This window comes from Symsagittifera roscoffensis, chromosome 4 (assembly GCF_963678635.1).
Source record: "Symsagittifera roscoffensis chromosome 4, txSymRosc1.1, whole genome shotgun sequence".
In the NCBI taxonomy this organism is placed as follows: Eukaryota; Metazoa; Xenacoelomorpha; order Acoela; family Convolutidae; genus Symsagittifera; species Symsagittifera roscoffensis.
In genome coordinates this window covers 62,214,651-62,239,294 of record NC_087065.1, presented here as the reverse complement: position 1 = coordinate 62,239,294, position 24,644 = coordinate 62,214,651, and the positions used below count along the sequence as shown (strand labels likewise).

The 24,644-nt window shown below is 45.4% G+C and overlaps 1 protein-coding gene across 4 annotated transcripts in view; it reads right to left on the bottom strand.

Annotated features, from left to right (window-relative positions):
• The window catches only part of LOC134845217 (unconventional myosin-Va-like), a 46,928-nt gene extending 25,176 nt beyond the window's left edge, over positions 1-21,752 (bottom strand). For all 4 annotated transcript variants that reach the window (XM_063862117.1, XM_063862120.1, XM_063862118.1 and 1 more), the window contains exons 1-2: positions 21,683-21,752; positions 21,325-21,604 (exon numbers count right to left, since the gene is read on the bottom strand). In XM_063862117.1, the coding sequence (XP_063718187.1) occupies positions 21,325-21,604; positions 21,683-21,709 (307 nt within the window). In that variant the 5' untranslated portion in view covers positions 21,710-21,752. The remainder of the gene's footprint in view (positions 1-21,324; positions 21,605-21,682) is intronic.
• Between the last annotated feature and the right edge of the window lie 2,892 nt (positions 21,753-24,644).

Here is a 24,644-nt window from a genome sequence, read left to right as displayed (position 1 = left end):
AATACAGTAACCAAGCTATTGATTAACCATGCGGATAAACTAGTGGGTATGAAATATACTGATTACCATTTGACCAGTCTGTGAACTAAGTTATTTACGGAACGAGCCAAGTACCCGATTGTAACACCCTTGCTTATCGCAAAGGAAATAATTCAATGAAGCAAATTCAATTTCTTACAGAAAACAAATCTGCTCTTTCGTATATTAAATGAAAATTTCATTTGTACCAAATATGAACCACCTGGTCTAATCGGAATTTTTACACAGAATTGAAGCTTCGCGTCGTAAACACTTGTGAGTAGACGACAAGAAGCAGCTCTATAAAGTGCAATAATAAAAATTAGAAATCAGCCTCGATTTAGCAAAAATTCGTGTAATTCTGAGATTCGAACCTGCGACCACAATATTAAGAGGCCTAGACACTACCCACTCAGTCACGGAAGCTTAGTAGACAACACAAACAGAGCAGAGAACAGATCCTATGCAATTTCCAATACTACAGTGAAATTTCCAAATAAGCGAACACTTTTAATCAACACTTTTATTTGCGTTAAGTTACGAGTTAGGTTAGAGAAAAAGAAGGCTCGTAATAACACACTAAGCTGGTCGGAAGTGTAAAGGACCTGAGCAAGTCAGCACTTGCATATAACAGCAATTTCACAGCGCCGAATATTTAATATCTATTCACAACGCAAAAGGATTATTTTGAATACAATTCTGAAAAATACAAAATGAAAATTGATTGTTTTAAATACAGTTCTTAGAATTACAAAACGTAAAATTTACCAAATCGAGGCGCTCAAGCAAATTTATCGCAGAGGAGCCCGGAATTTGAACGAATACTGGACTGGACTGTGATGTCGGAAACTTGTTTTTAATTTGGAAGAAAACATTTTCGGCACAGAGAATAGCTTTTCAATTTTCGGCGCTGTGAATAGGTTGTGCCAGTCGGTCATATTCGGAAGTTTGACCTTGAGAGAAGCAAAAAACACTTGATTTTGGAGTGAAATTTAATTTTTCAAAATTTCGAATGGAACCTGTCATGCACGATTTTCTCGCGATAACTGAAAATCAGAAAAGAGAAGTCAGAACGATCGAGTGACAATCGCGGGAAAGTTGCTAGAAAAATCAGTGGGAAATTGCTATTCGCAATTTCAGTAGCAATAATAATCGAGAGTAGAGCTGTCCCATCTGAAACAGAGACGAGCGCATTCCCACGAACTGGATTGTTGTGATTGGAGTACTATTATTAACTGGACCAGAGTGAACCTTCGGTGGAAAGGTGGACAGCTAGAGTGTCCCAATGGTTCACGAGAACTTACAGTCTAGAGTAAAAACTTGTTCTTGTTATTGAAACTGACTAACATTAAACTCATTTTAGTTACTTTATTGATTCTTGAGTTGCTTACCGACTTATTTACTTCCTGGTTCTTGAGCGTGCTACAATGTGAGTACTAATTTAAATTTCTAGAGTGTGTTTTATGATTGTTATGTTGAGGTGAGGCGAGTTTTAGGTTGATCCATCTGAAATGGATCAAAGTTCCACTGTCTAATAAAAAGTAACTTAACGGATTGTTCCGACCCGGTTTTTAATGGCGTTCATGTATTTTGGGTATCTAGAGACCTAAGTATGGGGACGTTTCTAATTCTAGAGTGGGGGGATATTTTAGTAGTAGCCTTTAAGCTGTAACGGGTCGTAGTCTCATGTCACAAGCGAACCGAATTGGCTCCGACTGATTTGAGGTACAAAAACACAAGAGATAGTGTCCCTGACTCTTGAGCCAATGGTTATAGGGCCTATTTTTCTTAAGCCTCATGTGTGACTACAGTAGACGAATGTTACATAGTGTTTTTATGGCGCTCCTGGGTGTTTACGACATCAAGACTACGGAGTCGAACCCACTTGAGACAGCTTCGGGCTGAATGCCCATTCTAGAGTACCGGCGGTACGGTTCGACAGGAACGTGCAAACCTTCCGGTTGTACCGTGATAGCTTTTTAAGAAAACTCAAGAAAACTTCCTGGTACGCTCTCCGAACGAGGCTTAGCTAACCGAGTAAAGGGGGGCAACTAGGGGGACAAAAACACGAGCAAAAAGACAAAAAGCGAAACAAAAACCATAAAACGAAAAAAGACAGTGACTTTGACACCAGATTAGTTGGATCAAACCTTTATATTAATTAAATAGTATACCCATACTGTTTTACAAGTTCGATCGTTTCGATCAACCTAGCAATTTAACCCAGTAACCTCAATAAAGAGCCCGAGTGTGGGGCGTTGTCAAGGGTTTTTAGATAGCTTGGAACTTAGCTGGACAACAAGGAGACTTGACTGGAAGAGGTGACCAGCCGAGTGGGAAAGTGGTTCAGGAGCACTTGAGCTGAACCAATAGGAGACTGGACTGGAACAGGTGACCAGTCGAGTGGGAAAGCAGCCAAGAAGGATTTGGCAATTCTCGAGTTCTCAAGTTGGGCAGAACGGGTATCGTTAAAATCCACATTACATTATAGGAGATAAGTGTAAAATAGGATAAGTGACATCCCTCGGTTTTGAGGAACGTTTTTACTTGAGCAGGCCTGGAGACAGGTCTACGGTTTCCTCTTGAGAGGTTTAGCACCCGGCGCTTAAGGTAATTTTAGGCTTAAGAAGGGGGGCTAAAAAGGGGGGAGGTTAGAAGGGGGCTGGTTAAGTTAGAGGTTGGCGGTTGTAAATTGTAAAAAGGGGGAAATTAGAGTAACTAACCAGTCGACATCGTTGACTTAGTTACATTAGACATTAACACGCGTTGGTCATAGGAAGCGGATATCCAAAATTGGAATTAGGTTAAGGTAGGTACCCTGGTCGGATCGGTAGGAGGGAACGGACATAGACAGTTTTTGTGATACCCCATAAGATCACTAGCAGGGGGGAAGGAAACGCGTGGCAATTAGGTACCAGACATTTTTTTCGATAGAAGGTAGACATTCGTCACCTTTGAATTATAGGTGGGCTCATCTTTCTGTTTTTATTACTTTTTCTTGCTTAGATTTTTGTTGCATTTTGGTGAGGATTTGTGTTAAAATTTTGTACGAACAGGTGATCACAAGATACCTGCGCACAGGTTTTGGTCTCAAGTTACTTGGAATATTGAAATAGAGGTAGCCAAAAAGAGAAATAAGAAAAAGGGGGGTCAGCATTTGGCTTTTAAGAGAGGATTTTGAGAAAATTTTACTAGAGCTTGAGTGGTGGTACAAGGTACAGTGAATCAAGAAGTCCCCATAACGAAGAGGAACGAAGTCCCACCACCCAGACACTTGTCAACAGTCTTGGGACAGTGCCAAAGAAGTCTTAGGACAGAGCAGTCTGGGGACAGTACAGTCTTGGGACAAGGGTCTTGGGACAGGGTCTTGGGACAAGGTCTTGGGACAGGGTCTTGGGACAAGGGTCTTGGGACAGGGTCTTGGGACAAGGTCTTGGGACGGGGTCTTGGGACAAGGTCTTGGGACAAGGTCTTGGGACAAGGTCTTGGGACAAGGGTCTTGGGACAAGGTCTTGGGACGGGGTCTTGGGACAAGGTCTTGGGACAGGGTCTTGGGACGGGGTCTTGGGACAAGGTCTTGGGACAAGGTCTTGGGACAGGGTCTTGGGACAAGGTCTTGGGACAAGGTCTTGGGACACCAGTCTTGGGACAGTAGTCTTGGGACACTAGTCTTGGGACAGTAGTCTTGGGACAGTAGTCTTGGGACACTAGTCTTGGGACAGTAGTCTTGGGACACTAGCCTGGGGACAGTAGTATTGGACAAGAGTCTTGGGACACTGCCGGAAAGTACTGGGACGGTACCGAACAAGTCTTGGGACAGGAGAAAAAAGCCTGGGACGGCACAAAGAAGAGTAGGGACGGCAATTGGAAGTCTTGGGACAGTATAAAAATCGAAGTAAAATTACAAGAAGTGTTTTAAGACAGAATTAAGATAGAACAAGACTAATTGGAACCAGGTATGGTTGAGATCACAAATAAGGAAAGTTTCTCGAAAAGTTAATAAAGAGAACTGAAACAAGGTTTTCACCACGTTGTATATTTTTATTAAGAAAATTTTTTTTTTTCTCGAAAGATTTTATTCTTAGAATAGGATTGTGTATATAGTAAAATTGTAAATAAGAGCAATTGTAAATAGAAATAATGAGGCGGAGCAGGGTACCGGTAGCTGAAAAAAGACCTACCGAAGCAAAGTATAATTCGTCGCTACGCAAAACAACATCAATGGGCCCAGAGATAACAAAGAAGAACTTTTCAGTTAACATGGTCAGCACAAGGAGTGCAGCGGAGAACAGGGCAAAAGAGGGCACGGAAGGGGAACGAGTGGAACCCACCATCGAGATTGATCTAGAGACACCCGATCAAAGTGTGGATGAAACAAGGAACATGGCGACGGAGTCAACTCCGATGCCCAATGCCGAAGAACCAAATCCGAAACCCATAGAGTTCTCACCCATAGACAATGCGGAAGATGCAATAGGCAACACCGAAGAAACGGTGAAAGAAGACTCTCAAGTAAAAAAGACATCTTTTACGGAAAAATTGGCAATGATGGTCGGAATAAACACGAAAGAAAACGTGACTGAAGAACCAAAAGCTGAAAGAGCACGAACATTTGGGACAGTGAGCACGAAGACGACAGAAGCCAACCCAAGAGAGGAACGAGCTAAAGCGGAGGCTACGGCCAAAGAGAGACCGACGGCTGACCATGAAGAGGCTACCATTGAGCTGGGTGACTTGATGGCGAAACTGAATCAAATTGACAAAAAACTAAAGCACAGTGAAGAGGACAGAGAGGTGATAAGAAAAGAATTAAGATACAACAAGCACGAGTATCTGGATAGTTATTTTAACCTGGCTAAGGCAACAGATGAGAGACTCAAGGAGATGTCAGATAAGGTAGAAACCACCTATGAAGAACGAGATAAGAACATCAAAAAAGACATGCAACAGTTGAAAAACCGATATGATGATGTCAACAGCCAATTAGGCAGCCTGGAAAAGAGAATGGACACAATGAGCAAGAATCAGGCCGAAAGTTCATGTGCAATACAGACGAAATTGGATGCAATCTTGAGAAATTCTACCTCACAAGAAAGACCGGCAGCGGATCGCACGCAAGGCACCAGAGTTGACTTCGTGGAACCACAAAGGGGCAAACGGCAATCGACACCGTTGCCCTTAACCCTGGATACGGTGAGCATAGCACCAACAGCTGCTAAAACAATCATGAAGAATGGAACGTCAAGCACAACGACTGGCCCGGGGGACTCAACAGCTAACAGCAACGCAGGTCCGGATGCTATGACATGGGCAAGCACTTGGGAGATGATGAACAGGACTCTAGAGGCCTTCGCCACGAGGAACACTGACTCGAGCGATAGGAGGGACGGAAAATCAAGAAAAACTTTCAAGAAGCCAAAGGAATTCAAAGACGACTCCGATGGATGCATCGACACTTGGGTGGAAGTGATGAGATTACACCTAGAGCAAGACAACTTAAATGATGAAAGACAAGCATGCACGGCCATACTTAGCAACTTAGAAGGCACGGCATTGAAATGCGTGGTCGCAAAGAAGGAAGAAGAACGCGACACCGCGGACAAGATCTTCGAGATATTACTGAAACGATTCCGGTCAGGAATGAAGGGTCACCAAGCGATGATGCGATTTGAAAAGAGAAGGCAGAGGGACGACGAATCAATAGATCGGTTCCTAGATGACCTCGAGAGCTTGAGAAGAAGGAGTGACCCAGAGGAGTCGACAAACAGAAGAAACTTCAGCATTGCCTCGAAGTTCATTGATGGGGTAAAAAGTGATGACTTAAGGACAATGTTAGCTACATACTACACATTGTCGAAAGACAGCGCACCAACCCCAGAAGAAATGAGACAGAAATCAAGGGAATACATGCTGATGAAGCCCAAGAAATACTCATATTCGGAAAACAGGAACACACAGGGGGGAACCCAACCCCAGAGGTCATCATGGTACAAACCTAGAGATGATATGGACAAGCGCAGATCATGCGCGAACTGCGGGTCAGCGGACCACCACGTGGCTGACTGCACAACATACAAACAAGGCATGAAGAGCCTAGGATACGCACCGGATGAGGAGGACATGAGCCAGATGGAGGAACACGAGTACTACAATGGCTTAATCATCAAGATAGGCGCTAGATGCTTCTTCTGTAACCAGGAGGGGCACTTCAGAATGGATTGTCCCTGGTTCTGGGAAGCAGTCAAGGACCAGAGTCACCCCAAACATAAGTTGGCATTAGCGGCGGTGCAGAATCAGCGGAACAGGCAAAACGAATTTGAATCGAAGAACTTAGGAACAACAAGCACGGAATTGCCAACGAAGACAGTGAAAGCTGTAACACACGTTAATGGTGCGATAGAATCCGCGGCAGGGAATTCTCTGGTGATAAATTATGAGAAAGCGGCGACGGAAGCAATTGCCAAAGTGAAACAGGATCTGGCTGCGAAAGAAATAGAGCAACGACTAAAGCTGGAGATAGAAAGACAGAATTTTAACGAAGCATTAACCGGATCGAAACAAATACCAGAGGCTGTACCAGGCTCAACAAAGACCGGGAATTGCAATACTGTGAAAATGGTGACAGGTAAACCTTTTGGCATATCGAAAATCGGGGCAAGGATAATGTCGATAATCACAGTGGGCGGCCACGAGGTAACCAGAAACTTGAGCGAGCCGAGCGACCAGACGATAATGCACATTGACGTGTATGCAGACTATTTGAGTGGTATAAGCCCACAAACGACTTCTAGAGCACTGAGAGAACTACTCATGAGAGGGGGCAGCAAGTCGGTACGTGTTGATAGCAGATATACTGAAGCTTACGGTCCACACGAGGTGATGCTAAATATAGATGGGATTAACATCTATACCAAGACGATGATAACATGTGACGAAGACCTAATTGGACAAATCTACGTAGGGAAAGAAGAATTGAAAGTGAGATCGATTGGACACTGCGCCATGCTTGAGGAAGATGCAATGCACATCGGGACGGAGGCAGATGTGACAGGGCACGTGCTGGATATAAGTGGCAAAAAGACTCAGTTGCGTGGGTTGCTTGACACGGGAGCAGTCTTGAGCGTTATACCAATCGAAAGTTGGGAGAAGATGGGCTTTGACAAAGGTGACTTGATAGACTCGAGAATACGGCTGTCAGCTGCAAACAAAGGGGCCCTACGGGTGCTGGGCAGGACGCCGATAATAGCCCTGAATTTGGGGGAACGTAACCTGTGGATGAGCTTTATCGTGGTAGAAAACCTAGATGAATCTGACCAATTCATTTTGGGCAGAGACTTCATCAGGAATTTCGACGTAACGATTGATCTAAATAACGCAATGTTCAGGATACGGAACCCGGATAGGAGGTACGCAGTCAAACCGGTAAATTTAATAATGGCAAATGAAAACAAAGCACCGGTATTCTTGAGTAGGAGAGTGAGGCTAAAAGCTAATGAAGCGGCAATCGTAAGTTTGAGGATGAAAAATTACAATGAACTAAGTGACAACAAGCAAGTGTGCATAGTTCCGAATCCTAATAGTCAAAGTGCTGCTGTTTTAGGAAGATCATTTTCGATAACGAAGAGCGGCCTCTGCGTCAGTGTCTTGTTGAATACCCTTGATATACCGATCACGATACAGAGAGGGAGGAAACTGGGATATGCTTTACCGGTTAAAACTCGATATGAAACAATTGAGAACTCAAAACAAAATGAAGTTGTTGATTGTCCCAATCACAGGGACAAAATTTGTATCTTGAGACGATTGCAGAAAATAAAAGATTCTTCAGGTCTTATTAAATCACTTAAGTCAGAAACGGATGATGGTCTTTCGAGCTGTTCGAACTTTCCAGAGCGACCCACACTAGATGAAATGCAAAATGAAAAACCGGTTCTGCCGGAGATTGAACATTTGAGGGGCAAACTGAAAGATGAACAGCTCGAAGCCATCAAGGACGTACTAGAGCGGAACGAGGAAGTTTTTTCGAGGCATAAGGCGGATATCGGGTGTTGCAATTTCGTTGAGCATGAAATAGAACTTGAGGAAAACGCGGTACCACACAGGGAGGGGGCGAGGCGCATGACCCCACACAAATCGGACGCGTGTAGAAAAGAGATCGAGACGTTACTAGAGTATGACATGATAGAACCATCCAAGTCACCGTGGGCGTGTGGAGTAGTGATGGCCAAAAAGAAAGGCGACCAGTTGAGGTTTTGTTGTGACTTTCGATACCTGAACTCCGTCACGGTGAAGGATGCCTATCCCATACCTAGGATTGATGAGAGCCTCTCGAAGTTAGGTGATGCAAAATTTTTTACGACTCTTGATTTAGGCTCGGCCTTTTGGCAAGTACCACTAAGGAAGCAGGACAGGGACAAGACAGGGTTTGCCTGCGAGTTGGGTCTGTTTCAATGGAAACGGATGCCGTTTGGACTTTGCAATGCCACAGCCACGTTTCAGCGGTTGATGGCACACGCGCTGATAGGCGTAACGAAGAAGTATGGCAACCTGGTAATGTGCTACGTGGATGACGTGGTGATAGCGACGCCAACACTGGAAGACCACATTGAGAGACTAGACGAAGTGTTTGCATGCATGAAGAGGTCGGGGCTAAAGTGTAAACCATCAAAGTGCGAGATACTCAAGGACTCAATTAAATACTTGGGCAGGATGGTAGACAAGCACGGCATCAGACCTGATACGGACGCCGTGGAAGCAGTCCTGACCTGGAAATCACCGAAGACAGAGCACCAGTTGATGAGCTTCCTGGGTTTCGCTAACTATTATAGAGAATTCATCAAAGGCTATGCAGACAAGGTATACCCGATGCAACAATTAATGAGACACAAGGGCAAGAAGTTCACATGGAACAACGCAGCAGAAGAGTCATTCCAGAGAATAAAGAAAGAGCTATGTGAGGCACCAGTACTGGGTATGCCGACGGAGAAAGGGATGTACGTGCTGGACACGGATGCGTCGGTAGTCGCGATTTCTGGGATTCTCCACCAAGAACAAGAATGGAATGGGAGGACAGTCTTGAGACCAATAGCATACGGGAGCAAAGTCCTGAGTGACACGGAAATGAAGTACGGAGCACCGAAAGCTGAGATGTTCGCGGTGGTTACCTTTTCCGAGAAATACAGGGCATACCTGGGCAGTGAGCCATTCAAGTTGCGAGTCGACAACAGAGCACTGAGCTGGCTGAAAACGTACTCAATGGACCAAAGTTACATTGGCAGGTGGATAGTTCGCCTGGACGGATACAACATGATAATTGAGCATAGAACGCGAGATAAACATCAGAATGCCGACAGCTTGAGTAAGAAGACGGAGTTCTATGAGAGACAAGAGCAAAGAGAAGCAGACAGACCTGAAATCAAAGATGGCTTCTCATTCATGGACAAGGAAACGTACGACAGTCTTCCACTCACGAGATGGCTGGACAAGTCAGGCAAACCGATAGAAGATCATCCTGAATTGCCTAAAAAGCCTCCAGAGAAGACCATCTTGAGGAAGAGCAAGAGGATTCCGATTGAGATTATACTCAAGTCGAAGATCGTGAAGGAGACGCTCAAGGCAAAAGGCTATGATCTTAACCAGGTGGAAGCAGGAACTGCACAGATAGATGATGACTTGATGAGGTTGCTCGAGAAACTATCAGATGATAAGCCAGTGATCCAGGAGAAGGGTACAGAGAAACCGGAATTCACTATACTTCGGAGAAAAGAGACAGTGAACGATACTGACTCATCAAGAGGAAGCGTCACTGACAGCAAAGATGTCGTGCGGTCACTAGTTGACAAAATCCCCGAAGACATTCTGGAGCAGACCAGGGTAAGGAAAAAGAAAGTGACGTTCAAGGAAGATACTGAACACCTGGACTAGGTCAAGAATCCGGGGAGTGTTCCAGGTTCACGGAAGAAGGAACCGGGGAAGGAAAATTGTCCGGGGAGCGTGAAGGATGGGATGAAGACTCGGATGAGAGCAGCGAAAACCAGGACAGTCTGTGCATGATACTGGCGGAAGAGAAGACAAGGCACCACGACAGGGAGTTACAGACGGATCCATCTTCAGGAACATACAACATGGACATACAGGAGATGCGAGGTGGTGAGGAACTTGAGAAAATTGCGGTCGCAAGGAAACCATTCAGGGAACTATCATGCAACTCAAACATCAGAACGAATCTGGTGCCAGAAGATGATATGAAAATCGTGAAAAGGATGATATGCGTGAAACTGAGTGATGACATCCACAACCCTGGTGAGATGAATGGACAGATCATGGCGTTAAAGGAGCATGTCAAGGCAAGATATAGGCTGTCAGACCTAATAAGAGCCCAGAAGAATGACAAAATGACAAGTAACCTCTCCAAATGGATCCAGTCGGGGGTCAAGGAGAAGGGGGAACTTGAGGAAGACAGCTACAAGATCTTGAGCCAGTTCTACAAAGAAAAGAGAGACTTACTTTATCACACAGCTGATGGAGTGGTAGCGTGCAAGAGGAGAGATGAGGAAAAGATATTACACAAACACAACCTCATCATACTACCACAATTGTACCAGACAGAGGTGCTTTTCAGATCACACGACCAGATGGGTCACCAGGGGATAGACAAAGTACAACAAAGGATACTTCACAGATTTGATTGGCCAGGAATGAGAAAAGCTTGCGAGAGATGGGTGAATGCCTGCCTGGCATGTCTCCAGGTAAAAGACCCAAGGAAGATGAAGTTTCCCCTCAAGTCCGTTGAGAGCTCGGAGTTCAATGAAGTGGTGCAGATAGACCATCAAAAAATCTGCATGACAGAGTCGGGATACAACCAGATACTGGTTATAATAGATCACTTCACAAAGTTGGCGGAAGCGGTTCCGTGCCAGACAGCCTCGGCCGAAGAGACATGTGATCATCTGATAACGCATTGGATATCGCGGTATGGTTGTCCAATGACTTTCCAGTCGGACAACGGCAAAGCTTTTGTGGGGGACTTGACAAAAGAATTGATGAAGAGATCGCACATTGCTCAAGCACACTCGACGACCTATCATCCGCAGACCAATGGGTTGGTAGAGAGACAAAACAGGACACTGGTCAACATGTTAAGGGTGTACTGCTCAAGATACATGACGGACTGGGACAAATACCTGCCACAGGTAGTAGGAGCCTACAACAGTACACAGCACTCAACTACGGGCATCAGTCCTTTCATGATGTTGACAGGCAGGGAGAGAGCAATACCTCTGACATTCTTTTACCCAGAATACGAGGGGAAAAGGACGTCGCCTCAGGCATACGTGAAAGAAGCGATCAAAAGACAACAGGAGTTGAACGAGCTATGCAGGAGGAACACGGCGCAAGCGCAAATGAGGCAACGTAGGAAATATGACGAAAAAATATTAAGAGCAAAGCCATATGAAGTGGGCCAATATGTGTGGGTCTTCCAAAATGTAATACCGCCCAAGGGAACAAAGAAACTACTCAAGAAGTGGAGGGGACCATTCATGATAACGGAGGTTCATCAACAAGGACGGTTCTATCGCTTGAGTACTGGGCGAGCGGCACATTATGAAAATCTGAAGCCTCACGTCCCATCCCCAGAGGATTGGTGCATACCGAAGGACATGGAGGGTCTTGAGTACCTGGTGGTGGAGCCAGCGTGTGAAGTGAATGAGAAAGGCACTAGAGAGAAAAATGATGGTAATGAGAACTTGAGTTTGGACGACAATGAAAAGATAGGAGTGGAGTCTGATGCAGGATCATTTGTAGAAGAAGACTGGAACGACCCGGAGCAAGACGAGGTGCCGAAATGGATGGAACCGGATCGAACAACACCACCGGAAACCAGGACTGGCAATCGTAAACGCACAGGCATGAGGTACAACAGGTACGGGGATGACTTCTTGATCGATAAGATACAGCCAGACAAATTGGGCGAGGAATTACTGAAGGCAGGCGAACTGGAAGCAGGAGAGGAATGGCAGGTCATTGACGATGGTGGTCATTATCCGCAGGATGACTACTCGACGCCAGAATTAGAAACGGATCTCGAACAGAGTGAGATAGAGAGGAGGGAGAACACGAACTTGAGGATTCTAGAGTGGATGCGTGATGTCAAAGACGAGAGCCGCGAAGGACAAAGCATTCAGCAAGTCGATGTATCAGCAGCGAATTACATGAAGACAGAGGACCCTCTTTTCGGATGGACGGCAACAGACAGGCCACTGGACATTCCTCAGGACAATTCAGACCCGACAACATCGACGGGGACGTCGATAAATATTTTTGTCCGGGGAGTGGGGGTAGGACTTACCCACACCGAAAATTTGATGATAAAGAAGCTCAAGGAAGTGAGAGAAACGAGCGAATTGGAACTGGAGGAAGAAGAGCCAGAGCCTACTATAGGTCGGAATTTCAAAACGAAATTCGAAATACCCAACGAATACTCGGAGAACATCATGATAACGGATAGCGACTTCATCCTGTCAAACAGGACCAGCGCGATCTGCATCACGGCGGACATGAGTTTCAAATCAAGATTGGAAGCTGACTTCAAAAGAGAGTACCAGAATGTAGAGTTTCTGTTCAGACAGAGACCAGGACTGGGAGGGATCAGACAAGTCCCGGGCAAATATCTGTGCTTCCTAGTAACGAGGGTCAATGACAGGAACACAATCGATCCCGAACACGTGATATTGGCACTAACAAGATTACCAGACTTCATGATTGAAAGAGGGATAACAGAAGTCTCAATGCCGGTGTATGACCCAAACAGGGGCAAACTGAGCCCGAGGGAATTGTACGCTATCCTACATGTGGTCTTTGCAGAAACTGAGATAATGGTGTATCTTCATAAGAAGTACTACTTGAGCATCGCCTGAGTCGGGTACATGGGGGTATCGAGTCGGGTGTGAGGGAGGAGTCTTGAGTTAGGTACTGGGGTGCGGCGCAGGTAAAGGGATCTTAAAGATATGATTGGCATGACAATTGAATAAAAAAAAAAAAAAAAAAAAGAGTTAACGGTGCTAAAACATAAAATGAATCTGCATGCTTTTAAGGAAATTCCAATTGAATTGTTTTAAGTGATATGAGAATGATAAGATTTTAACCATATTGGTAAAAGGGGGGTCCCTAGGTTAGGAACATGACATGTCAGGTTTCAATATGCTTTCTGTTTTCAGATCAAGTTTGAAAAACAAAGTTGAGAGTCCAACTATACTCAAGCGAGAGAAACAGAGAGAGAAACCTTGATCGAACTCGCGATAATCGGCACTTACAGCAAGTATTTGCAAGGGAACATTTCGAGAGAATTCTTGAGTTGGGTAATACTTGAGTCGGTAAGGTAATTCTTGAGCCGGTAAGGTAATTCTTGAGCTGGTTAACACATACCTGTATACATCCCGAAGTCACAGAGAATGGCAGACAGATTCTGGAAATCCATGCCCGCGGCCCTGAAGAAGCCTACTCTTGATGAGCTGTACAGACGCCTGAGGGACCTGGATTATACCCAAATAGACGAGAGAATGGCGATAATGCTGAATGCCATCCTCCAGTTGGAAGACCAGGGTGAATGCAGGGAGTCTGCGACGGAGGCTGTCTTGATGATCGGCTACACCACCGAGGGAATATCGAACCAAGAACAGACCAGATGGTTGTCTTGGAATGTGGATGGAGGAGTAAGGGGTTTTGACTTGGCAAGGAATCCTGGCCTGAATAACAATACCGAATATGGCGCAGGGGAATTCCCACTACCGACTAGGCCAACAGTAAGATCCACAAGCCAGAGCTCGAGTAGGGTGCCATCGATGTCACGAACGCAACAGACGACCGAGGCATATCCGGATCTAGGTGTTCTAAAGAAAGAGCTCGAGAAGACGCAGAAGGAAAGGAATAAGGCGAACCCCGATCGGGAGTTGGAGCCATCGAACCTGAGGCTTCGCAAGTCAGAATTGGCGGCGGCATGGGCGGACATATCTCATGCACTGAAGGGCTTTTATGGACTAGCCGACATCCTGATCGTATTAGACGAGGTGCTCTTGCTAGAGATATCGAACTTTGCCAGGCAACTCAAGTTCAGCCCAGTCATCGGGGACGATCACCCGGCGATAAGCAAATTAACGGCCAGCTTGTGGTTTCGGAGTATGGACGTGAAGATCACAAACTCCACCAGCAAGTCTAGAGGTCCCAGTAACGAGAGAAGAAATGTGGCCGAGACGGAAAAGCAATTAGAATCGATGAAATATCGTTTGACCCATGAGAATGGCTGGTGGCCATTTTTGACACCAAGGCTGGAGAACGCCACGAACAAGACAAGGGAGGAAGCACCACCCCTCGTGAAACAAGTCTGGAGTTTTCTGGAGAAACAACTGGAGCTGGCCGAAACAAGAGACATGACGGTGGCTAGATTTGTCTCGGCCGCCAATGAAGTGACGATTGGAGGGTTCTGGAGAGAGCACGCCAAAGGCGAATTGAAGACTAGGAGGGATTACGAGATTCTCAAATTCTTGAGTCCTTGCTGGGAGAAGGAATTCTTGGCAGGAATATTCGGTACCACGGCGACTATCTTTGGAGCCTTCGTGCAGGAGATACTGGGCATGCCCATCAGCCTGCTCTTGGCCCTGTATTTGGTCTACCCCAGATACTTGTTCAACATGGGCCCAGCATACATGTTTAGTCGAGGAGTGGAGACACTTCGAGTTGATGGGTACCTGGCACTAGTACTCTTGACCCATGGGGAATTGGTGTCGTTTCATCGATTAATGGAATATGGAGAGCCTCTGTCTATGGGGAGAGTCCACACGAGCATTGAAACCAGCTCCTACAAGTGTGCCGCAGGGTTGAAGACGTTGCTAGTACAATACCTCATGATACAAAATCGGCACATGACGGGTGAAGATGAGAATCCAACTTCGAGAGAAGAATGGAAGAAGACGAACAGAGGGATGCCTCTGCTGACGGACCTATGCCTGGCAATGAGGTCGGACCCAATGGGGATAATCCGGGGCCTAGAGGAGGTGGTGACCTGCATTTATGGTCCAGCAGTGACGTACGCGTTCCCAGACCCCCTGGTGACAACGTATCGTCACTCTGTAACGCACTTGAGTCTTATCAGTATACTGGATGGGACGGCGTTAAATTGGTGTCAGCAGGAGGTGCTCAGAGGGCGAATGAGCAACCCGGTACTCTTTGGAAAGGTGAAAGATGCCGAGCTAATAGTGTACAACTTCAGGGGGCAAATGCAATGTAGAATGGGAGGCAAGCGAGAGGGTCCCATCGAAATGTATCCCAAATTCTGGAACTTGAACCCATTGACGGCAGACGGACGAGAAATCTTGAGAATTCCTGCCTGGAAGGTGTGCTTCGCATTGGTGAAGAGGCAGCTGGAGACCATAATGGAGAAAGAAATCCTCCCAGCCACCATGCCTGAGTTCCCAATAGTCAGGAGGATGACCTTAGGAATGAATAGTCCCTTGGTAGTTCCCTCCATAATGGCGAGGATGACGACGGAGGAAATGCAGAAGGATTTCACTGATGGCTGGGACCCCCTGTTCATCGGCTACACGGCGGCGGTCTACTTCCATACCAGCGAGACGAAGGTAAATTCGTGGACGACGCAAGCGAAAAAGAGTAGAGGTTCGCAGCCCCCAGGATATGAGGTGCGGAAGGTCTTGAGAACTCTAGAGAAGGAGGGACTTGAGAACATGTTACCCATATGGGATGATGGCAGGATGATCGTGATGGAGGGGCACGTCGCATTGGTGGACGACATGAAATTTGCCATGAGAAAATATAAGGCACCCTATGGCTTGGAACAGGTGGAAATAAGACAGGAGGGAACAGAACTAGATGCAGCAGGTCAACTGCATGTAGCACTGACGGAATACAAAAAGCTGGATCCTACGACACCATCACCACTGTCAGTGGACACGCCTGGAGACAAGAGGAGTGGACCCGTCGAGGACCGATTTAAGAAAATTCTCGAGAGAATGAGACATGAGTCAGAAGAAGAGAGTATGGATGAAACTCTAAGTGAAGCCGGTGAAGACATGGAAGTGGGGAATACGCCTGAACCAGGGCCATCAGGGGAGGAGCTCACCCCTCAAGAGCTGTTGAAAGACTTGAGCGAGGAGAATTGGGCAGATACGGCCACCCCACCCCTGAATCCGTCCCCCCGGAAGAATCTGGAATTGCCATTGGCAAGTGAAACCTTCAATATGGGGATGATACTCTTGAGCTCGGAGGAAAGGGAAAGGAACACTTTCGAAGGGAACAGGGACATATTCCTGGGATCCCTGAAGGACGATGCTTGGCAGGAGTTCTTGGAAGAATTCAATCAAGAAGTGGGCAGCGAGACGACGCTGGACAAATTCAAGGAGGAACTGTGGGACACAGTCGTAAGATTTGGAGAACCGCTTCTGATAGGAACGGGCCTGGATGAGAAGGCGAGAAAAGAGCTACTGAGCAAGCTGGTAGAGCTGAGGAATTCACGATCGAAGACTAGAGAAGAAAAATGTGAGGACAGCTCTACTCGGAGACAAAAAACTGTAGATAAAATGGTTGATGATATAAAAAGGGATAAGGTTGGGACTAGTAATATGATTAAAAGTACTAATATCCTTAAGGCTCGAGCAGGGGGGAGGCAAGAGTTGGAAGGAGTGGATGGAGAGGTCGAATCAGTGATGGTAGCCACAACACCCTCAAGTAGAGATGTGAAGACTCGCAAGAGGAAGAGAGAAGTGGAAGGATTGGGTAGTCCTTCAGTGGATGCTGTTTCGGAAGGAAACTTGAGAGAGACGGCGCCCATGATTTTGGCTCGATGCAAGACGGCGGCATACAAGAGCAGCTCGGAGCTCAGAAGACCACTTGAAGTAGAGAGGGAAATAGAGGTTTCCACCAGTTCGACATCGGAGGAAGACTTCAAGCCTCAGAAGATAAACGTGAAGAGAGGTTCAACGAACGGACAGACATGGGAAGTAGATGTCGGCAAAGAATGGATCTCGAAGGCACACCAGGCCACGGGCAAGCGAGTGACAAGTGATCCATTGGAGAGGAACAAGACGAGGAACACCTCCCGGGCGTGGTGGGTGGCCCTTGAAACATTGAAAGAAATGGAGGACTGCTGGAAGAAGTTGGACAGTGGAGTAGCTCGCAAGCGACGCAATTGGGCCACCCAGCAAAAGGCCGAGGTTAATAAAATAGAAATGGCAACTCATCTGAAGAGGTCCTGGCAGAGTTTGTTGAAGGATCATTTTGAAGAAGCAATGAGGACACCCTCATCAGCACCACCATTAATGGCGAATCCCTTCGTTAGAACTGCAGGACAATTAATGTTCACCTGGAGTCTGGTGGGGATAGAGTTGGAAACGCTGACCTCGTATGACAGGCTGAAGTTGGGAAGCAAGAAGCTAGATGTGTATCAGGCACTGATGCAACACGTAGCCAGGGATAATTCAGGCTTGAGCCTAGCTAGAAGAAAGGACGCCACGTGTTTCTTGAGATGGATAATGTCGATGATGTCTGATAGCACCATCCTGGCATGCCAACAGAGAGCAAGCGTAAGCAAAACCATGGAAAAAAGAGTCTCAACGGTCATCTTGAACGTGTATCAGAGCACAGGAATAGAAAAGGAAGAGGGTTCCAGACTATCCCTAGAGAACCATAGGAAGCTAGACGAGGTGCGGAGGTTTTATAATAAGAAGTTCGAAGAAAAACATGATGTTCACCGTAACCTGGCCTCGTCAGAGCAGTACTCGAGGCTCAGCGAGAACGGGGAATACCAATATGTGTCTGGAGTGATGGGAATGGCCTACAACCCCTTCTTAGACTCGGAAGCTGGAGGCGCCCACAGGAACCATGAGGTAGCGGAGCTACTGAAGTTTTGGACAGAAAGAATAATGAAAATAGACGCGGTGGAAAAAGAGGGGCCGAGCCTGGGCCTGATTCTTGAGAAAACACCAGAGGTGGTGAGCATAACGCGTTCAAACAAGAGAGTTGAAGTGAACATGGGCGATGGAAATGGCTTGTTAACCACGAACTTGGGAGTGGTGTGGAAGCTATTAAGACCCTCCTGGTGTCCACATCCCCACGCGAGTCTGATCGAGGAAACCACCGAGCGAGTGAGGTTAGCACCAACGGAAGATGAAGATCTGGCAAAGTTGAGTGTGCTGCATAAGCTAATTTCACCTCAGATGCAAGAGCCAGGCGAAAGACTAGTAATCCCGGGTCAGCAAAGAAATTGGAGCCGGGTAGCTGTCTGGATTCGACGTGTGGAAACGGAGAGCACACCTGCGATGGACGGTCATGCGTTAGAATACTGTCATTTCAAAAAGAAGACCTGGTCACTTGGTTCGAAGACATAACAGAAAGGGAGAAAAGTGAAGTGCAAATAGTAGCGGAGTGTTACGCGAGAACCACGGTGAATATAGCGACAGCTCTCGGATTCTTCTCGAGAATGTGTAGTCTGCAGTCACTGGAAAGACTAGAATCTGAACATCATTTAGTGACGGCGTTGAGCGTAGAATCATGGCCCGGGGTGTTGCAGGTGACTCAAAAACACATCCGGAGCTGGAAGGTTGGTCTCGAGGCGGAAATGGGATTTCCCATGAGCGAAGCTTATGGCTTGCCATTGAACGCGAAATCGCTGATAGGGTCAATGATGGCCAACTTGTGCGGAAGTCACTACCCACTGCACATGGTGATGGTGGAAGCATCCAGCCAGAGAGTACTGGTGGACAAGGCCTTCTCAGTGCCCAAGTGCGTGAGGTTGGCTCGGATATCGCATCACTCGCACAAGTTGTTGAGAAAAATCAGAGGGACAGTACCAAAAGAATTGAGAGATGACTTGAGTGAAATCTGGGGAGAAGAACTTTTGAAGTTGGAGAGAGAGAACACAAGCGATCACGAGAGACAAAACGTGATCGGAAAACCTGTGGGAAGTGCTCCAAACCTGGAAGATAACGACACGATGCATGAGAAAATGATGGAGCTTGAGCCTCTCTTGGAAGCCTCGGGGGAGCGTAACCTCAGGAGCATTGAAATCACCCATGGAGAATGCCCATGCCACTGTTTAGCGCAAACGGTGTGGTATCCAGATCACAAGAACCTTTGCCTGGTGTGGGATATGGAAGAAATCCGGTCGATCGGACTACCGGATCACCGACAGAAGGTGACGATCTTGGTAGTGAGTACGATGTTGGCTCTGAGATGGATAGAAGAGAATCTAACGAAGTATCGGGAAGCGGGGACGCCAACGGCTGAGTCAATATACGCGATAGACTACAGTAGGAGACTCGAGTTGTTTGAGACTGCGTGCAAGGTATTCGCCATACCAACGGAAGTCAGACATGTCTGGAGCCGTTTGAGGTACTTCCCATGGTTTCGGGCGACGCTGACGTCCTGGTTGTACATGACAACGAAAGATCACATGAGAAAACATCGAAAAGAGTATCGACAGTTCCAGGCCGAGATTGGGCCGGAAGCTTTCAAGAGACCCCTGTTAACCCATCCTAATGCAATCACGACAGGATGGAAGAGAGTGGGTAAAATGTCTAGAGACAATACCAAGGCGAGGGAATCGATACTAGAGGAGGACCTGGCGAAACACGTGAGCTTGAGCCTGCACAACTCCTTTTGTTTGAACCGGGAATCTAGGGTGAAGGCACTACCCAACCAAGCAAAGAGGTTGCAAGAGCAAAGAGAATGGATGCGATCCTACGAGCAGCTGAAGGCTTGGGAGGAGATTGTGATTAGCTCCGATGATGAAGAGGAACTGTTGAGACAGTTTGCCGTATCTAGTACTTCAGGGTGCAGTACCTCCAAGGCGAAGAGTGCGAGATGAGCAGGTGGCTCGAATGGATCTTGAGTCTTGAGAGGGAACAGGGGGGCTTGAGCGTGGATCCGGGTGAAACTTGGATTCACGAAAAAGAAGTTTTAACAAAGCAAATATTGTTATTAATATACTATATTTATTATATAAATCAAAATGCTGCATGACAATTTCCTGATTGAGTAGGACAAAAGAAATTTTAAATTATTGGCTTGGAAAGCAAGAATTCAAAGGTGCAGGTGTGTGCAGATTTTGATTGCTGTTTAGCGATAGTGTGAAAATTTTACATGGCTGTGAATTTTGGGGTGTAGATAAGCTTAAGTCTGCTGCAAACTTCTGTAAATGACCGCTGGCACTGTATCTTGAGTAACACTCGGTTTTCTGGGACTCACTGGCAGAAGACAGCACGCGATGAGGACATCGATCTCGAGTCCGGGGAGTATGTGCCAGTCGGTCATATTCGGAAGTTTGACCTTGAGAGAAGCAAAAAACACTTGATTTTGGAGTGAAATTTAATTTTTCAAAATTTCGAATGGAACCTGTCATGCACGATTTTCTCGCGATAACTGAAAATCAGAAAAGAGAAGTCAGAACGATCGAGTGACAATCGCGGGAAAGTTGCTAGAAAAATCAGTGGGAAATTGCTATTCGCAATTTCAGTAGCAATAATAATCGAGAGTAGAGCTGTCCCATCTGAAACAGAGACGAGCGCATTCCCACGAACTGGATTGTTGTGATTGGAGTACTATTATTAACTGGACCAGAGTGAACCTTCGGTGGAAAGGTGGACAGCTAGAGTGTCCCAATGGTTCACGAGAACTTACAGTCTAGAGTAAAAACTTGTTCTTGTTATTGAAACTGACTAACATTAAACTCATTTTAGTTACTTTATTGATTCTTGAGTTGCTTACCGACTTATTTACTTCCTGGTTCTTGAGCGTGCTACAATGTGAGTACTAATTTAAATTTCTAGAGTGTGTTTTATGATTGTTATGTTGAGGTGAGGCGAGTTTTAGGTTGATCCATCTGAAATGGATCAAAGTTCCACTGTCTAATAAAAAGTAACTTAACGGATTGTTCCGACCCGGTTTTTAATGGCGTTCATGTATTTTGGGTATCTAGAGACCTATGTATGGGGACGTTTCTAATTCTAGAGTGGGGGGATATTTTAGTAGTAGCCTTTAAGCTGTAACGGGTCGTAGTCTCATGTCACAAGCGAACCGAATTGGCTCCGACTGATTTGAGGTACAAAAACACAAAAGATAGTGTCCCTGACTCTTGAGCCAATGGTTATAGGGCCTATTTTTCTTAAGCCTCATGTGTGACTACAGTAGACGAATGTTACAGGTTTTTAATTTTCGGCGCTATGAATACGATCCGATAGCAACCGCATTCGTTTTCCTCATAAATTTTAGAACAGTAAAACTTATTTCGTCAATATTTACCACAGTATGTGTAGATCTGGTAATTATCAGTGAATCTGACTTTCAAATTATGCAATACTGCCGGTTCGTGAAGGTAGCTGAGAGATGTTAAGTCGTTCTGGCCAATTAGAATTTCAGGGTTGCGCAATGGTGGTAACTCTACATCCTTCTGAGAAAGGTCAAATGTGATTTCGTTATTTTTATCTAATGTGCTAACAACCAATTTTCCTTCATTTAGACTAGTCCGAATAACTGCTGGCTTCCAGACTGTCTCGGCATCCTTCACCCACACCTGTACATCCTAAAAACAATTTATATTGTCGTTGTATGGTTCTTACTGAGGTCAGAAACTAAATACGAACATTTTTTGGCGCCATACCTTGACGTAAAGCTCTTCCACGCTCATTTTGCTAAATGTAGTTAGCCAACACCAAAAACATTCATAGTTTTCATCTGAAAATATAAATTAAAGAAGCTTTCAACTTGATTCCGATATTTAAAAAAAAACAAAAAAAAAACAAGAGGAGTCGATTGCTATGCAAGTAGCAGAACGTCCCGACCAGTTTTTATTTTTTAAAACCTTTTTCTTCGCACGCATTCCGTTTTTCTTATTCCGGGGAGGGGGGGGGGGGCAGTGTGGTGAGATGGCTAAGAGAACGGATATTTTCATGATCGATGATTTTTATGAAGGATACTTTTTTGATCCATGATCATTTTAGCCTAATTGTTGTGATAAACTTATTAAGTGGATTTGTTCAAATTTACCGCTTGTGTGTTTTCATATCATATGCGCGTTGGGCTTTCCTCTTCTGGTTATCTTACCAAATCTCGCCGTCCCAGCCGTAGGCGAGTGAAGTTTCCCTGGCGTAACTAGACGCAAGAAGAAGTGAGCTGGTGAATCGACCTCCAAATCGACGTCAGGTTGTACCACTCCTTTTTTTATTCATCGCCTTTGCCTCAGCAATTTTAAACCCTAAGTGAAAGTATTCATAAATCACCCCAAAGAGCTTCCTTTCTCGGCACAGTTGTCTGTGTTTCAGGTTGATGCCCCGATTCCAGGCAAGACGCATCCCTGAGTTCTCACAGAAACTAGCTATCGGGACTTCAAGGACCAAATATATCAAACCAGCTCTAGTAAAATCAACAATTCACTCCTACCGCGGCGCAACGCTTCATGATCTCTTTGAAACAGTTTTACAATACAGACCAAAGCGCCTAAATACAGTAACAATAGTTGCTGGATACAATGACAACAGGCTGCATCCACAAGAATTAGAACAGCAGTGGAAAAACTTGATTAACATCGTCACTAATAAGTTTCAGCCCAAGACACTGATCATCCCCAAAACAATTCAGAACTGTAATAATTCCGAAGTAAACCGCAAAATTTATATTTATAATCATGTGCTGTTTAATTTGATAAATAGATTTGTACACCCCCATACACTTATTGTTTCGCCTAACCTCAACCTAAATCTAACCCTTCAAATGTTCTGCCGTGATGGCATCCATTTCTCGTTCTACGGTTATAATTTCTTTACAAATTTTCTTGCAAATTTAATCTATAATTTCTCTCGCTAACTTGACATCGCCGTCCTTCCTAAAATGGCTACTCAAACACACTGCCTTATTTATAAAAGCAGCCTGCGAGGCGGAGGTGTTTGGTGCTTCACATGCCCGGGCTACATGCATGTAAAATGCAGCGGCCTAGCCCGCAGCAGTGATCACTATGACGATCTCAGTTGTCATCGCTGCACCTCCCAATTTCATTCAGCTAACGACAAGCATGAATGCAATCCCCCAACCCTAGCTACAACCACGCTCCCCCAAATGCACCCTCACGCTTCCACTGCCCCACACTCACAAAACACAGGAGAGTCTTCCACTATAGAACCTAGAGCAATACAAGACCCATGGTCAAACCCCTGTCCAGAACACATAGAAACTACCAGGAAATTATACACCGAAGTGGTCCACTGGAAACCGGTCTTTATGATCTTGTCAAAAAATAAAGTTAGTTATAACTTCATTGAAACCCTCAATAGAACTTTGAACAGCCTAATAGAAAACACCGAAAATACCTTCGCAATGCACGCAGCAATGATTTTTCCACACTTATTACTGTGCAAAACAAAGTCCAAAATTGATGGATCTTTATCCAAAACAATAGCAAGGCGACTTAAGCAATGGCAAGACGGAGACCTGGATGGACTAAATAAAGAAGGAAAGGCGCTGCAAATGCGCGTGTTGAAAGGAAGTAGAAGAAAAACTGAAACTGAAGTACAATAGTTCAACAAACTAATGAGTACTGGAAAAATATCATGCGCAATTGCAAAACTAACAGACACATCTTAAGGCGTTCTTTCGCTCGACGAGATTGTCAAAGGTAAGACAGTAGAACAGACTCTCATAGAGAAACACCCACCATCTAAACCAATTGATGAGAACTATATTACACCAGTCTCAAACGAAACAATTCTTTTCCATCCATTGATATTTGATCAGATAAACGGTCAACATATCAAGAAGGCAGCCATGAGAACGCACGGATTGCATGGACCATCTGGCCTCGATGCAAATGAATGGAGGCGTATTCTAACACACTTCGGGCAACAATCAGTTGAAATTTCAAAAACAATTGCTAAAATTGCCAAAAAAATTGGCCACAGAAGAGCTAAACCCAGAACTAATGGAACCATATAACGCATCCAGATTAATACCATTAGATAAGAATCCAGGGGTAAGACCCATAGTCATAGGAGAAGTTATGCGTAGGATAATAGGGCGAACAAGAACTAAATGTCGCTCGGTTCAAACTACCAACTCTGCCTAGGAAAAAAATGTGGCATTGAATATGCGATCCACACGCTAGGAGATCAATACAGCAAAACTTCCGCCGATGCTGTTCTACTGATAGATGCCGAAAACGCTTTCAACTCGCTGAACCGAAAGCTGGCATTAAAAAACATCGAAAATACCTGCCCTTCCCTTTTAACAGCGATTAAGAACTCCTACTCCAATCCATCTAAACTATTCGTTAACAAAAAAACAATCTACTCTCAAGAAGGGACAACCCAGGGGGATCCACTAGCAATGGCCATGTACGGTCTAGCCATAATACCCCTCATGAAACTTTTATCAGTAGACGATGTAACCCAGAAATGGTACGCAGACGACGGAAACGCAGTCGGTAAATTAAGCAATCTACGAACCGTCCTCGATAAAATAGTATCACTGGGTAAGTTTTTCGGGTACCACGTGAAAGCATCCAAATGCCAACTCATTGTCAAGGATGAAAAAATCGGTGAAGCTCAGAAAATCTTCGCAAATACAGGAATCAC